The sequence below is a fragment of the Marmota flaviventris genome, chromosome 14 (genome assembly GCF_047511675.1).
Source record: "Marmota flaviventris isolate mMarFla1 chromosome 14, mMarFla1.hap1, whole genome shotgun sequence".
Taxonomy (NCBI): domain Eukaryota; kingdom Metazoa; phylum Chordata; class Mammalia; order Rodentia; family Sciuridae; genus Marmota; species Marmota flaviventris.
The window spans coordinates 77,359,169-77,374,646 of record NC_092511.1 but is presented as its reverse complement, the minus strand read 5'-3'; the positions used below and the strand labels follow the sequence as shown (position 1 = coordinate 77,374,646).

Here is a 15,478-nt window from a genome sequence, read left to right as displayed (position 1 = left end):
TTTTGTATTTTATTTAGAGACAGGGTCTCACTGAGTTGCTTAGTAACTAGTTTTTGCTGAGGCTGGCTTTGAACTCGCGATCCTCCTGCCTCAGCCTCCTATGCTGCTGGGATTACAGGCCTGTGCGACCATGCCCAGCTCCCACTGTAGCTTTTTAAAAATGGAAATGATAATCATTTTTTAATATAAATGTTAACTATATTTTATAATAATATTTTTTAAATGATGTGCTACTGAATGCAACCTGTGCCAGTTAAAATGTAAGAAAATTAAACATTTTGTCACCATTCAAAAATAGTTTGTGAGAACAAATGGCAAGATTGAAAACAAGTTGTGATATAATGCTAAATTTTGAAAAAACATTATGTTTAAATAAGTAAAAAAATGTTGATAAAACTTTATGTTTAGAAAAATAAAGAGTAGCAGAAACAACACAATATGCACTGCAGAGTAAAATCACAGGTAATCATATTTCTTGCAGATTTTCTGTATTTTCCAGCTTTTTGTTAGGTATTATTTTTATTATAAGAAAATAATGTTTTGAAAAAAAAAAAGTCTCAAAGGGCACTGGGTTAAAGTTTCAGAAATTCAGCAACAGACTCTGGGCCAAAAGTATGCATTGCATAATCACAGATAGTTAAAATTCTGAATTTAGGCAACTGTAGGTTTAAATGTTTTAATTTTTATGACTTTGTCAAATTTTAAATTTAGCTTTCTAAATGCATCAACAACTCTATGAAAACAATATTAAGCAAATGCCATATTTGCCAAGTAACAAAACAAAATTATGTGTGTGTATAATATGTAATCTGATTTTTTTTCCACTCAACAATATATCACGAACATTCTCTTCCAAGTCAAGAAATGTTTGGTTGCGTACTATCCTCAAGTAAGGGTATCCCCAATTTAGTCAACTAGTTTACTTACAGACATTCAATTATTTCCTGTTTTGTTTTGGCTCTACAAACATCACAGCAATGAAAGTCCTTGTCCACATACCTGAAGAGCAGCCACTGCTGAGGGCTTGTTTGACTGACTGACTGACTGACTGACTGACTGACTACCTTGTGGTGCTGGGGATCCAACCCCAGGCCTCATGCACTGCTTCTCTACCACAGTCCAGCTGTTACTCTTCTCCCCACCCCCCCTGCACTGGTATGGAACCCAGGGGTGCTCTACCACTGACCTACATTCCAACATTTTTATTTTTTATTTCTATTTTTTAAAATATTTTTAGTTGTAGACGGATACAACATCTTTATTTATTTATTTCTAGGTGGTGTGGAGGATCAAACCCAGTACCTCACATGTGCAAGGCAGGCGCTACCCCTGAGCTACAGCCCCAGCGCTTTATTTTATATTTTGAGACAAGGTCTTTCTAAGTGGCTCAGGCTGACCTCAAACTTGCAATCCTATGGCCTCAGCCTCCTGAGCAGCTGATTAGAGATGGGTGCCACTGCGTCTGACTCCTCAATTCTAGTCCTAGGCCAAACCCTGTTTCATTCAAGCAGCACTATAACAAAATCAACATCTGGAAAAGTGTCCTCTGACCCTCCCTACCTCAACACTTTTCCAGAATGTTCTTGGCTCGTCATTACTTTGTCCATATGAACTTTAACAAAATTTCTTTCTTATTTATTTATTTTTGGTAGTACTGGGGACCAAACTAAAATCATCTCATCTACTTCCTTACCAATTAGGAAAATCCATTAGAATTCTTACTAGAGCCGTGATAGTGATTATATGTGTGTATATATAATAAAAGGACTTCTCTCAAATATATTCATATTTAAGAAAAATTTGAATGAAATAGATATGAGAAATGACATTTTTTAATATTAAGTTCCACCAAAGGGGCTGGGGCTGTAGCTCAGTGGTAGAGCATTTGCCTCACAGGTGTGAGGCCCTGGGTTCCAACCCCAGCACCACATAAAAATAAATAAATAAATAGTATTAAAAAAAAAGTTTCACCAAAGAACATAACATGTATTCATTTAGATAAGTCCTATTCCACATCACCCAAAGATTCTGTTTTAGTAAATAATCATGCTGTTACTAAAAGGGTTAACATAAAAATGCATATGAAATGCATAGTTTTTGAAAGCAACAAGTTGGTAACAATGCACAATAGTAGAATAAATGTTTTAAAAATAAAAACACTAATACCATGAAAATTCAGCTGAAGAGCAGATGCACATAGGCCCACGCAGTGAAGGACAGAGACAAAGAAGTGAAGCCCCTGGGTGGAAGACGCCCTCAGGAAAGGGCGCAAATTCAAGGGACTTCTGTTTGCTTCTCTGCTGTAACCAGGGCTCTTAGAACAGGGCCTGGAACTAACTGCCACTTTACTAACGCAGAGGTGTGGAAAATACAAGGCCTTTTTGTAAGGCCAACTAGAATAAAGCTGAGGGTTTACACGAGAACCATTCAGACCTAGACTGCCGGGGTACCACATGGCAGCCCACGCACAAGCAAAGACCATTGACCCAGCAACAAAGGGCCCCATCGGCCAGGACTAGGCTGACCCGCAACCACTGCTGGCTGCGTGCTCCTTACTCAGAGTGCAACGACCTCTAAGGGCACTCTAACTTTCAGTCTGTGGTTAAAGAATAGAAAATGTGTGAACACTCCTAATAAGTGGCATCATGAATGTGATAATGCTGATTTTACAAGGCTCTCTGGCACTGACATGAGAACGGCCTAGATTGTTTCAGAAGGAGAATCTAGGGGTGGAGACTGGGAGGAAGATGGGAAAGACTGTGGAGAGAGCAACAGGTCTAGCTCAGAAGATAACTGGATATAAAGTGACAAAGGCCAGAATAGGGTGAAGACAGTGGTGACAAAAGAAAAGGAATATAAACAAGATAGGAGACTTAGGAGAACAAGGATAATGATGAAGAGAATTCTACACCAGCAACCTGACAGCCTGGGACTACCTTCAATTCAAAAAGCCAATCAGAGGACTGGGAGTGGAGTGCAGTGACACTCAAGGCCTGGAGCTAATCCTCAGGACCACCAAAAAAAAGCAAACCACGAGGAATGTGAATTTTGAGGTGGTGCAGTGTAGCCATCCCCAGCTATCCAAGTGGCAATACTCTGCGAGATACCTAAGCAGAATGGCAGGAGCCCACAGTCATCTAGAGAGAGGGCACTCATCTTCAAAGAAGGACACCTGAAGTCCTGCTGAGCAAACAGATCCCACTGCTCTCCACTGTTCAGTCTGACCCCAGAATTGTGTTCCCCCAGAACTGCTCCCAGTCATTTCTCTGGGGTGCTATAGCTTAAAATAGACCCAGGATTTTAGATCAAATCCACAGGATTCTGCTCTTTGCCCCTGTGCAACTGTCTCCCTCTGCCACAGATATTTTAAAGTTCCAACGAAAGTATAAATGATGCAAAAGACTAGCAAGGAATACTTGAAAAAGTGGAGTTGGGGTGGGAGTAGAGAGGAAATTTGAGAATATCTGTTTTTCCAAATATTATCTGTGTTACAGGCTTTGTCAAGACCATGTGAGATTCTGGAGAAAAGAAGACCACACAATTCCTAAGGAAGAACTGATAAGCCATATCCAGCTTCACTGCATAAAAAAATGCCTAATACCAACGCCAAAAATCCATGCTCGTGTGTGTGTATGTGTGTGTGTGTGTGTGTGTGTGTGTGTGTGTTTAAAGAAGAAACTGTGTTTCAGTGAAGAAATATTTAAGATGATTTTTTGAAAAAGTTAAGCCTCACCAGGTGTGATGGTGCCTACCTATAATCCTTAGCAGCTCTGGAGGCTAAGGCAGGAGGATAGAAAGTTCAAAGCCAGCCTCAGCAAGAGCGAGGTACTAAGCAACTCAATGAGACCCTGTCTCTAAATAAAATACAAAATAGGGCTGGGGATGTGGCTCAGTGGGTGAGTGCCCCTGAGTTTAATTTACCCCCTACCCCCCGCCAAAATGTTAAGCATGGTGGGGGGCGGGGTAGTGGAACTCTAAAGAACATGGAAAATATTCCTGTCAACCAACCAGCATATAGCTGAAAATTCTGTGACTCTGTTTTAGAGTCTGAAAAGAACCCCTGCTGCCCACACCAGGGGGTTCGGTGTCATGGCCAGTCTCCACTATATTTTTAGTGTTCCAAGTAAGAGCCTGAGAGCTGCTCGGATACGGGCTGCCCTCAACCACACTGTACCCAGTTACCTCTGCCATGCACACCTCCTCCAGTCACCCATGTAGAATGCATAGTGATCATCCTTGTGGCACCCATTCATCCTTGTGGCACACATTCAGAGTATCTGTGAAACTCCCAAAGGCTAGAATTCACCTGTGCAGATTATTACCAGCTCAGTTTGAAGAGAACTAGCATGCACCTGGCAAGCTGCACTGAATTAGACATGTGTACTATTTTCAAGATAAAAACAGCTTGCTTTATAAAACTATTCCATAGGATACAATGAAATAATGTTTAAAACTCTTACCGGCTTCTTTGGCAATGGAACGTTATAAGGTGCAGAACCAAGAACCATCTCAAAGAGTCTGTCTGAGTAAGGAATGGTTTTCTCTACACTTTCTCGGAAGTGGGAGTCCCACTTGGCATATAAGATGGTACCTCCAATACCACCACCAACAAACAGCAGACCCGCTCCAGCGATCCTGCCTGCAGTCAACCTGGGTGGAAGGAATGGAAGCACATACAAATATTATTTCCTGGCTCTCCTGCATCTACTTGCCTCAGGGAAGGAATCTCAAAGACCTCTGACCTCTGCTTCTCTACCCCGATTCACCATCACAGCCAAGCATCACCTTTACCTGATTTTTTTTTTTTTTTTTAATCCTGGGGATAGAACCTAAGGATGTTTTACCACTGAACTACATCCCCAATCCTTTTTATTTTTACTTTGAAACAGAGTTTCACTACGTAACTGAGACTAGTCTCAAACTTGATTATCCTGCCTCAGCCTCCCCAGTTGCTGGAATTACAGGCATGTGCCACCATATCCAGCTTCCTGATTTATTTATAACATGTTTGCAATAGAATAACATTTATTTATTGGTAACAAAAAACAATAATATCTAGGACAGAAGGAATGAAGCGATCTATCTTTAACACTTAAAACCCAAGATGTTCACATTATTTCCTCTGGCTCCCCTAAAAAGAACTATTAATAACGTTTAAAGCTCCTGTTCCTTAATTAAGCACTTGTATAAATACAATAAAGTAAACCCTTTACAAACATAAGATGAAAAAATATCAAACAGAATTAACAAACTTTTCCTATGTTATAACATGCTGTTTTCAGGATGGGAACCTACTGCTATAGCATGGAAGACCACCCTGGGAGGGCGGGGTGGGGTGGGGGGTCTGCCTCAATGCCTTCCAACTACCACTATCCAAAAGGAACAGCATTAGCAAAGTTTCATCTACAATAAATAATGCTCCAGAAGGCATTCCAAAAATACTATAACCAAGTTTCAGTGTACGTACAGTAGTCTCCTTTATTCAGGGGAGACACATTTCAAAACCACCAGAAGATACCTGAAGTTTCAGACAGTAATGAATTTACATATGCTATTTTTTCTAAACATATATATCCATGATAAAGCTTAACTTATCAACTAGGCACAGTTAAGAGGGTAACAATAACTAAGAAAAAAATAGAAGAATTCTAACAATATACTATAAAGGAGGTTGTGTGAATATGGTCTCTTTCTCTCCGAGTATGATTCTACTGAGCTCAACCTTCTTGTAATCATGTGAGATGTTATCTCAGTTGACCACAGTTAACTGAAACCATGGGTAAGGGGAAAGACTGTGTTCCTTAATAAAAGGTTTTAAGTAGCGATTCCTATATTCAAAGAAAACACACATATACACCACTCAGTTGCATACAGTAAAAAGCTAGGTTTCAAGGAGGCACTGCATACCCAGAACTGCTAGAAGTTGAGTATCTTCGGCATGGTCGCAATGGACGGAGGACAAGCTTTCCACAGAGACAAGTCTAGAAGAGAAAACACCACAGTTTTAGCACAGTTAGAGGTGCTGGGAAGTTATCAGGGTTAGTAATACAAAAATAATACTTTCATTACTAATATCTTCACTGAACAAAATATTATTTTATTTTCAAAAATCAATTTTCTGCTAGGCACAGTGTGGTGCATGCCTATAATCCCAGCAACTTGGGATCCTGAGGTAGGAGGATCACAAATTCAAGTTCAGCCTCAGCAACTTAGCAAGATCCTGTCTCAAAATGAAAAATAAAAAGGTCTGGGGATGTAGCTCAGTAGTAGAGGGCCCCTGGGTTCAATTCCCCAGTACCACAAAAAAGGGGGGAAAAATCAATTTGCAATGAAACACATTTCCAGATTTTTTTAAAATATATTTTCAGATGTTGATGGAGCTTTTTTAAAAATTCATTTTTACTTATATGTGGTGCTAAGAATCGAACCCAGTGCCTCACACAAGGCGCGAGCGCTCTTCCACTGAGCCACAACCCTAGCCCTCCTGATTTGTTTTAATCAAAGTAAAACACAAACCCAAGTCAAAGTAAAACACAAACCCAGGGATGGGGTTGTAGCTCAGTAGTGGAGTGCTTGCCTCACATGTGTGAGGCACTAGGTTTGATCCTCGGCTACACATAAAAATAAATAAATAAAATGAAGGTACTGTGCCCATCTATAACTAAAAATAAAGTATTAAAAAAAAAACAACCCAAGTGTTTCTTAACGATCTGTGGATCCCTACAATCTGTGAATTCCTTACAATCAGCAAATGAATTAGCATCCAAATACTATTTGGGGAAGGTATTGATAAACTATTCACATATATCAATTTGAAATTTCAAACTAATTGCATTGATATATTTTTTTAAAAAAAATGGGTTTTTTTGGGTGCCGGGGACTGAATCCAGGGGCTCACATAGGCTGAGCAAACACTCTACCACCAAGCTACACCCTCCACCCTAAAATATTTTTTTTTAATACCATGTGGAAAGATCAAATTGCAACAAGTCAGGAGGGAAATGCTTTCTCTAGGTTCCTTAATAAAATTGTGTCTAAGAGGTGGGCTTGAATGCATGCACCAGTCCCATCTACTTGGGGGTGGGGAGTGAGGCAAGAGAATTATATTCAATTAAAATCTGCTTGAGCCCACCAGTTAGAGACCATCCTGAACAACAGAGAAAGGCCCCATCTGTTAAAATACTAAAAGAAGAAAAAAAGAAATTATACCTAAGGAATACCAGAAAAACACAAATTTCCCTTTTGAAGTATTTTTAGTTATTAGAAAACAGATCACATGATCACAGAACACACATGAAATGACTGAATATAGTTGCAATTTACAACTGCCTAAACATAAACATCACAAACTTCTACTGTATTAATACATATTGAAACGAACAGATAATTTAAACATAAAGCATATATAATTGGTATTTAAAAGTATTTCTATTATTACCTAAAGTGTGGCATTCAAAACATTTCTGAACTGCTTTTAACAGAAAGGGGTGTTTTCCTTCTATTCTGCAAAGCAGGTAATAGGAAACTGAACAGCTCTATCATCTAAGTCAGTAACCCCACATGTGGCTTAGGAAGGAAACACCAGGAGACCACTGAAGCTGTTTGATGTAAGGCTGTATTTTTTAACCTCTGAGTACAAATAGGCACTGGGGTCAAAAGTTAAGGCGCTGTTGGCAGTGGCTAAGGGGCTACCTGGAATATCAAACAGGAGGCATCCTGATGGACACCAGACTCCAGGAAAGATGAGCTAAATTCAACGCTCAAGTCTGAGAACATCCTAACTTACGAGAACAGTTTGCAGCCTATTTTAAAATCCATCTTCCACATTCTTTTATCTTGACTGTCTACTTTCCCTTTTATTTGGCTGAAGTAGTTACTAGTATTAAATTAAAATATGAAATTTCAAATCAAAATTCAAAAGCTTTAAAGGTGACAAATCTCACTTATGCTTCTGTTCCAGTTCCCCTCGCCACAGGCAGCTGATGCTATGGCCTGTTATCCAGAAATACTTCCTGCACATTACCCCTGTGCTCTCCCAGCTTCCCACTTACATAAACAATCATGACCTCACAGTCCTGCACGAAGGTTCATTTGAGAAAATTTATGTTAGGTACAGAACAGGCAAAGGCAATCCTTGGTAGAAAGAAACACAAGCAGTGGCTTATGGGTATGGAGATTGAGAGTAACTGGGAAGGGGCCTGAGGAAACTTTTATGAGTGATGCTAATGTTTTACTAACTAAAGGGTCCTACAGCTTTTGGGTTGAATCGTGTCCCCAAAAGATACATGTTCATACAAGTATTTGCATTTATCAAACTTCAGAAAGTGAACATTTAAGATTTCTGCATTCTACCGTTAATTCTACATCAAGAGAAATACAATGCTAAAAATACATTATGTGTGCGTATATACATATGTGTGTATATATATATGTATGTACACGTACACACACACACACACACACTCTCTCTCTCTCTCTCTCTCTCTCTCTAATTTTTATTGGGTTACCATCAAGAATTTAAAATTAGCCAGGCACAGTGGTGCCTGCCTATAAATCCCAGAAGCTTGGGAGGCTGAGGTAGGAGGATGGCGCATCCAAAGCCAAGCTCAGCAACTTAGTGGGGCCCTAAGCAACTCAGTGAGATCCTGTCTCGGAATAAAATATAAAAAGGATACATTCAGGGCTGGGGTTGTAGCTCAGTGGTAGAGCACGTGCGAGGCCCTGGGTTTGATTCTCAGAAACACATAAAAATAAATATATAAGATAAAGTTATTATATCCATCCACAACTGGGAAAAAAAAAAAAAGATGCAGTTCAGTGGTTAAGTGCCCCTGGGTTCAATCCCCACACCAAAAACAACAACAACAAAATTTAAATTAAACTGGGTGGAATGTAACTATAGTCCCAGCTACTCAAGAGGCTGACTGGGAGGATCACTTGAGCCCAGAAGTTTTGAGTTCAGCCTGGGCAATGCAATCAGATCTCATTTTTAAAAAAAATTATGTAAGAATTTTTAACAATGTGATAGAGGTTGACGACAATTTTTACTAGTACAAATGTGTTGTATAAATTTGTAGTTGGCAAATATAATATGTACACAACATATAAAGTCAATAAATATAAGTTATCTTTTTATTTAGGTCTATCTTACATCCCTGCTTTCTTTCAGAGATTGAAAAAAGAAACCCTAACATAGGAACTCATGAGCCAAAGAAACTAAGGTGCTCCTATTGGCTACTACCTATTTCTGATACTTGTCACAGAAGGACAGATGCTCCTCCACTCACAACACAGCTCCTTCCTCACCACTGTAGAAGCCCCTGCTCTGGTCATAGGTCCACCAAGGCCCAGTCCTCTAGTTCCACATTCAGGTCCCTCTACCCTCCGCCCACTCCTCCAAGATAGGTGTTCTAGTGGATTCACTGATGTGAATCAACCTTCTGCTAGAGTAGACATTACTATTCAACCTCCTCCTTCCCCCAGGGTCAGAAGTACTTTTCAAGGCAAAGTCATCAATCGGAACCAACATCCTGAATATTCAGGGGATATTCCCTCATGCCACATTCTCCCTCGGCTTGCACTCCGCATCTTAAAGTACTTTATATAAGAGGGCTGGGATGGGGCTCAGTGGCAAAGCACTTGCCTAGTAGGTGCAAGGCCCTGGGTTCAATCCCCAGCCACCACCCCCCCCACTCACACAAAAGTATTGTATGTGACAATTTACACAAACTGCATAACACAAAAAAAAGTGCTTTTCAGTAATAATCCTAAGCTCTGGACACCGACCTTAACGGGGCTTCTACCAGGACCACTCAGAGAGGACAGAAACTCTTCAGAACATTTGCCTACAGAAGTAACTGAGACAGGGATTTTTTTCCTCTCTCTATGAAATAAAAAGAATTGTTGGGCAATTCCAGATGCTAGCCAGAAAGAGAAAAGGACCAGGTCCTAGAACTAGTGTCTCTAACTACGTACAGCAAGGTTAGGTAGCCATTGGAAAAGTGTCCAGACATGGGATTTTTACATTGGTAATTTAGAATATACAATCCACTGTTCTTTATTTGAACAAGTTTAACAGGGCAATGATCACCCCCCCCCCCCAAAAAAAAGCTGGACTCAATAAGCTATTTACCAGACCACCCCTTCCCTATGCTGCTGCTGTTCCATCCACAGGTCACTTCATTTCAAGTCACATTTTCTGAGATCCCTTTAACAATAACATCGTCTTTCTACTTCAAATTGCTCAGTCAAAATAATCTGTTTCTCCAAAGGGGAATGGCCTCTCTTTGAGATCTTGCCTCTTGTCAGTCTGCCCTGAAGCCTCTGCTGGCCCTGCATGGCAGTCACCATGGCTGGGGTCAGCAGCACCAGGAGGCCTAGCACTGCCTTTGAGCTCTTCCATGTCCCATGATGGTGGCCCCCAGTGCCTAGTTCAGGCTGGTGTCCACCTAAATTCTTCTACAACCTTGACTTCCTATTCTGTCCCACTGATCTACCTATTCATAACTAAAAGCAAACTTTTAACAAGTAAATCTTAGAATTAAGTTTATAATCTGGTAAGGTTAGTCCTCTCACACTATTTTTTTGGAATATTTGTGGATACTGTTGCTTTTTTAAAGGTTACCTTAAATTTTAACTTTTTTCATAAAACATTGATAAGAAATTTATTTTATGTACCACCATGAAAGAAAAAATGATTTCTATTAAATGACACACCATAAATTATAAAATGAACCCTGATTTAAAAAAAATAAAATGTGAAAAAATTATCTTTTCTGGCCAAAAGAAACCCAAAATGGTGACAAAAGGAGTTTCACTTCTATTTGAAAAAAATAAAAAAGAATAGAAATCACTTTATCATAATATTTTTTTTTCCCTTGATACTGAGGACTGAGCCCAGGGGCACTTTACCACTGAGCTATATTCCCCAGCCCTTTTTAATTTTTATTTTGACTCAGGGACTTACTAAGTTGCTAAAGCTGGCCTTAAATTTACACTACTCCTGCCTCAGCCTCCTGAGTTGCTGGGATTACAAGCATGCACAACTGCGCCCAGCCTTTACCTACTTTTTATTTCGGTTGTCTTTCTAAGGTTAAGTTATAGGAGTTCTTTGACTATTCTGAACACTAGACTCTAATTGAAAATATTTTTTTCTCATTCTTTTTACTCTTGAGTGTCCCTTGGTGCACAAAATTTGAAATTTTGATGAAACAAAATTTATCTTCTATTTTCTTTTATTGCTTGTGCTTTTGGTGTCATATCTAAGAAGTCCTTGCCAAATACAAGGTTGGCTTCCAGAGTACTCTCTTAAGTACTGTTACAGTATCTCTTTATTTGTAAATATTGGCTACTTTTTAGTTCTTGAATTCCTTTTTATTAATAATGATCTAGGATGTAAAAAGAAGAATACTGTTTCAAAGAAATATGCCTGAACATATAACTTTGTAATAAGAGTTATAAAGTTATCACTGCTGTTCCTAACCTGCAGAAACATGATTTTAACAAAAAACAAACCAAAAAGGAAGAGAAAACATCCAATCCTCTAGTAATGTTCTTGCAGGATCCTCTATTCCCTTAGTTCTACCAAATTGAAGTGAACATATGTAAGAAACCACAACCTTGTACATCAACATCACAACCTCGATGTGAAACCACAACCTTGAACATATGCAACATCACAACCTCGATGTGAAACCTGTAACAACAGACTTCAGAGGAACCCTACCTGCAGGTTCCAGGTTTCCTCCACTGACTCTGCTGGTTGCCATAATTGACTGTTTGGTGTGTCTTGTCATAAGGATTCCTTCCACCAAAACCAAAGGCATCCAGAAGTAAATGGCCCCTTGCACACTTGGTATACAGATTAACACATAATGTAACTTTTACTATGGTTAACTTAAAACATTTTATAAGAATCAGGCATTAGACTGGGGATGCGGCTCAAGCGGTAGCGCGCTTGCCTGGCATGCGCGGGGTGCTGGGTTCGATCCTCAGCACCACACAAAAAATAAAGATGTTGTGTCCACCGAAAACTAAAAAATAAAGATATTTAAAAAAAAAAAAAGAATCATGCATTAAGGCTAAAAAGTACATCCATTAAAAATTCACTGAGATTGAAACTGAAGCAACATTATCTCTTAATATAAACATACTCTATGTCTAAGAGGAAACTACTCTTCAGTTATGGCAATGGCAGACTAAACAGCACTGCAGAAGAGCGAATGTGCATCCTAGACTAAGGGAGATGCACTGTGGTTTACTTACGTGGGTAAACTAACCTGAAACAGAAATATACTTTGGTTAATTCTGAAACGTATCATTTTACAAAACAATCCTAAAAAGCAAAACTAAATTGTGATTTATTAGTTAATTTTAAATTGTTTAGATCGTTTTGAAAAAACAAAAATAAATGTGACACTTCTTTGGTCACTGTGCATAACATGAATATTTTATATAATCTCACTCAGGTGTACTAAATTATATAAGTTGTATTTCAAAATGGTTTGAAAGCCATTAGTCTAGGAATATGAAAATGAGGAGTGGTTTAAAGGATTCCAGTATCAGTATGGGCAAACAGGCTGCACCATCTGCAAAACCTTTTCTAGCACATGTGGTTGGAAGCCTACTTCTACTACAGGCAATTTTAATCCTAGACTTGGGAACCTGGTCTCAGTTAAACAGGCGGGCTTAGTTGACCCTGAAGGACAACAGCGTTTCTCCCTCTTCTTTTAGGTACGCGCAGAAGAGACCAGTGCATGTGAAGGAAGCAATACTGCAACTGAGAGTAAAAAGAAAGCGCTAGAACTGAGAAGTAAACTCAGGAAGGATCAAGGTTCTAAAGCTCATTTCTGGAAAAGAAAGAGAACAAATAATTTTTCCTGAATACTCCCGTGTAAGGAATTTAAGAGTGAGTCCAGACTTGAAGAATAAGGTCGATACCATCTGTGATGGTTAGTTTTGGGTCAAGTTAGCAGGTGTTTTTAGAAAAGATTTAACATTGAAATTGGTGACCTGCGGACTAAAACTGTACTACTGGCTCTCCTGAGACTAGCCCATAAGCCACACTGCAGGTGTTGGACCTGCCAACCTCCATGACCACATGAACCCACCTTATCATACATAAATAAATACACATTCACATAGCCTGTTGGTTCTGTTTCTCTGGAGAGCTTAATACACCATCAGAGGTTCCAAAACCACTGGGAGATTTTAAAGGAGGTCACATTTACTTATGGAGATTAAGAAAAATTCATGAAACACATTTTTTTACTCAAACGTCAAAAATATTTATTTATTAAGAATCTAGTAGGAGCCAGAGACTATTGTAAGTACTGGAAAAATGGCAGCGAACCATATGGACACGGTCCCTTTGTGGAACTTGCATGTTAAATGTAGCAATCACACAAATACACATTATGATGTCAGGTAGTGCTAAGAGCTACAAAGTAAAACAAAGCAGGGTGAGGGTAAAAACAGTGGTGCAAGGAAAAAGAGCGGTCATCAGTCTATTTTCTTTGTTAATTTTTAATTTTCATTTTATTTTTTTGCAGTACTAGAGATTGAACCCAGGGACACTCTACCACTGATACAGCCCAAGCCCTTTTTTATTTTAAGACAAAGTCTTGCTAAGATGTCCAAGCTGGCTCCTCCTCCTCAGTCTCCTGAGAGGCCGGGATTTTAGGACCATGCCACCACGCTCAGCACTTAAGTTTACCTTATAAGGAAGACTTCTCTGAAGAGAAGCTTATATTTGAGAAAATACCTGCACAATGGCAGTGAGCTACACAAAGATGCATGGTAAGTTTGGGGGCAGAGAAACACCCATGAAGAGAGGCATGTGCTGGAGACACCACAGAGTGAGGCAGAGTATAAAAAATGGGATATGAAAAAAAGCCAGGCCATGAAGGGCCTGGCAGGAGAAGTAGAGACTAGATTTCATTCCAAGTGTGATGGGATGTCACTGAAGAGCATGACAGGAATTTTTCTGTTGTTCATTTGTGGAAGTGGGGATTGAATCCAGGGTGCTATCAACTGAGGTAAATCGCCTGTCCTTTTTTTTTTTTTTCAAATTTTTATTTGGAGACAGGGTCTCATTAAGTTGTCCAGACTAGCTTAGAACTTGCAACATTCCTACCTCAGTCTCCTCAGTAGCTGGAATTACAGGCCCTCTGCCAGCACACCTGGCTATGGCATGTTTGCTAAAGCTCTTACAACCACTATATTAAGTACTGACTCTAGTTGGCATGGTGGCACAGGCCTATTATCCCAGACTCAGGAGGCTAAGGCAGGAGGATGACACGTTCAAGGCCACCCTGGGCAACTAAGCAAGACCCTGTCTGGAAATAAAAACAGAAGAGAACAGGGGGAGGTAGCTCAGTGGTAAAGCACTCCACATTAAAAAGAATTATCATGGGCTGGAGTTGTGGCTCAGTGGTAAAGCACTTGCCTAGAATGTGTGAGGCCCTGGGTTCAATCCTCAGCACTACATAAAAAATTAATGAATAAAATAAAGCTATTAAAAAAAAGTTGCCTCATTTAAAAAAGAAGAACTGATCTAGAAGGGATCAGTAAAAGTAAAATCACAAAGACATTTAAGATGGGGTTTGATGAAGTGGAATAGTATGTATAAACTGATAAACTTCAATGAAAATTCAAAAAGTTGAATACAAAGCTACAAAGAAGAGTCTGAAGAGTCATCTGCTTAGGGATTAAAGTTCTGAGAGTTAATGTCATCCCTAATAAGAGTATATAACTAGGGCTGGGGATGTGGCTCAAGCGGTAGCGCGCTCGCCTGGCATGTGTGCGGCCCGGGTTCGATCCTCAGCACCATATACAAACAAAGATGTTGTGTCCGCCAAGTACTAAAGAATGAATATTAAAAAATTCTCTCTCTCTCCCCCTCTCTCTTAAAAAAAAAAAAGAGTATATAACTAGAGAAGAAAGAGTGTATTTAAAGGTTCAAAAACGAAGCTGAGGATGTGGATCAATGGTAGAGCACTTACATGTATGAGGAGCCACTGGATTTGATTTTCAACACCACATATAAATAAATAGATAAAATAAAGGACCACTCACAACTTAAAAAAATATTTAAAAAATAAAAGTTCAAACAAGAAGTTGACTCAGTTAAAAAAAAAAAAAAAAAAAAAAGAAGATACAAAGGGTAAGATGGAACCCAAGAGAGTACTTGAGAGAAGCCAAAGGTGCAGAGTTACACAAAGCTATACTATCAAATCTATAAAATGATTGAGGAGCTGGAAAGAATAAACCAAAGAATTTTATAAGATAGCGATTTCAAGACGGTTAGAAATCTTTGTTGAGACCTAGGAAGTATGTATATTTTACTGTGACTTTTTTAAAAAGTTGACTTTGAATTGACTGGCAAGGAAAGTTATTGAGGTGGGCCCAGCCTAATTATATAAGCCTTTTAAACGAGGTCTAAAGAGCAAAGGCAGGGAAATAGGAGACTTTGAAGTCT

The 15,478-nt window shown here is 39.3% G+C and overlaps 1 protein-coding gene across 8 annotated transcripts in view; it reads right to left on the bottom strand.

Moving 5' to 3' along the window:
• The window catches only part of Immt (inner membrane mitochondrial protein), a 41,144-nt gene that overhangs the window by 24,333 nt on the left and 1,333 nt on the right, over positions 1-15,478 (bottom strand). For all 8 annotated transcript variants that reach the window (XM_071601799.1, XM_071601800.1, XM_027948839.2 and 5 more), the window contains exons 2-3: positions 5,908-5,981; positions 4,461-4,650 (exon numbers count right to left, since the gene is read on the bottom strand). In XM_071601799.1, the coding sequence (XP_071457900.1) occupies positions 4,461-4,650; positions 5,908-5,981 (264 nt within the window). The remainder of the gene's footprint in view (positions 1-4,460; positions 4,651-5,907; positions 5,982-15,478) is intronic.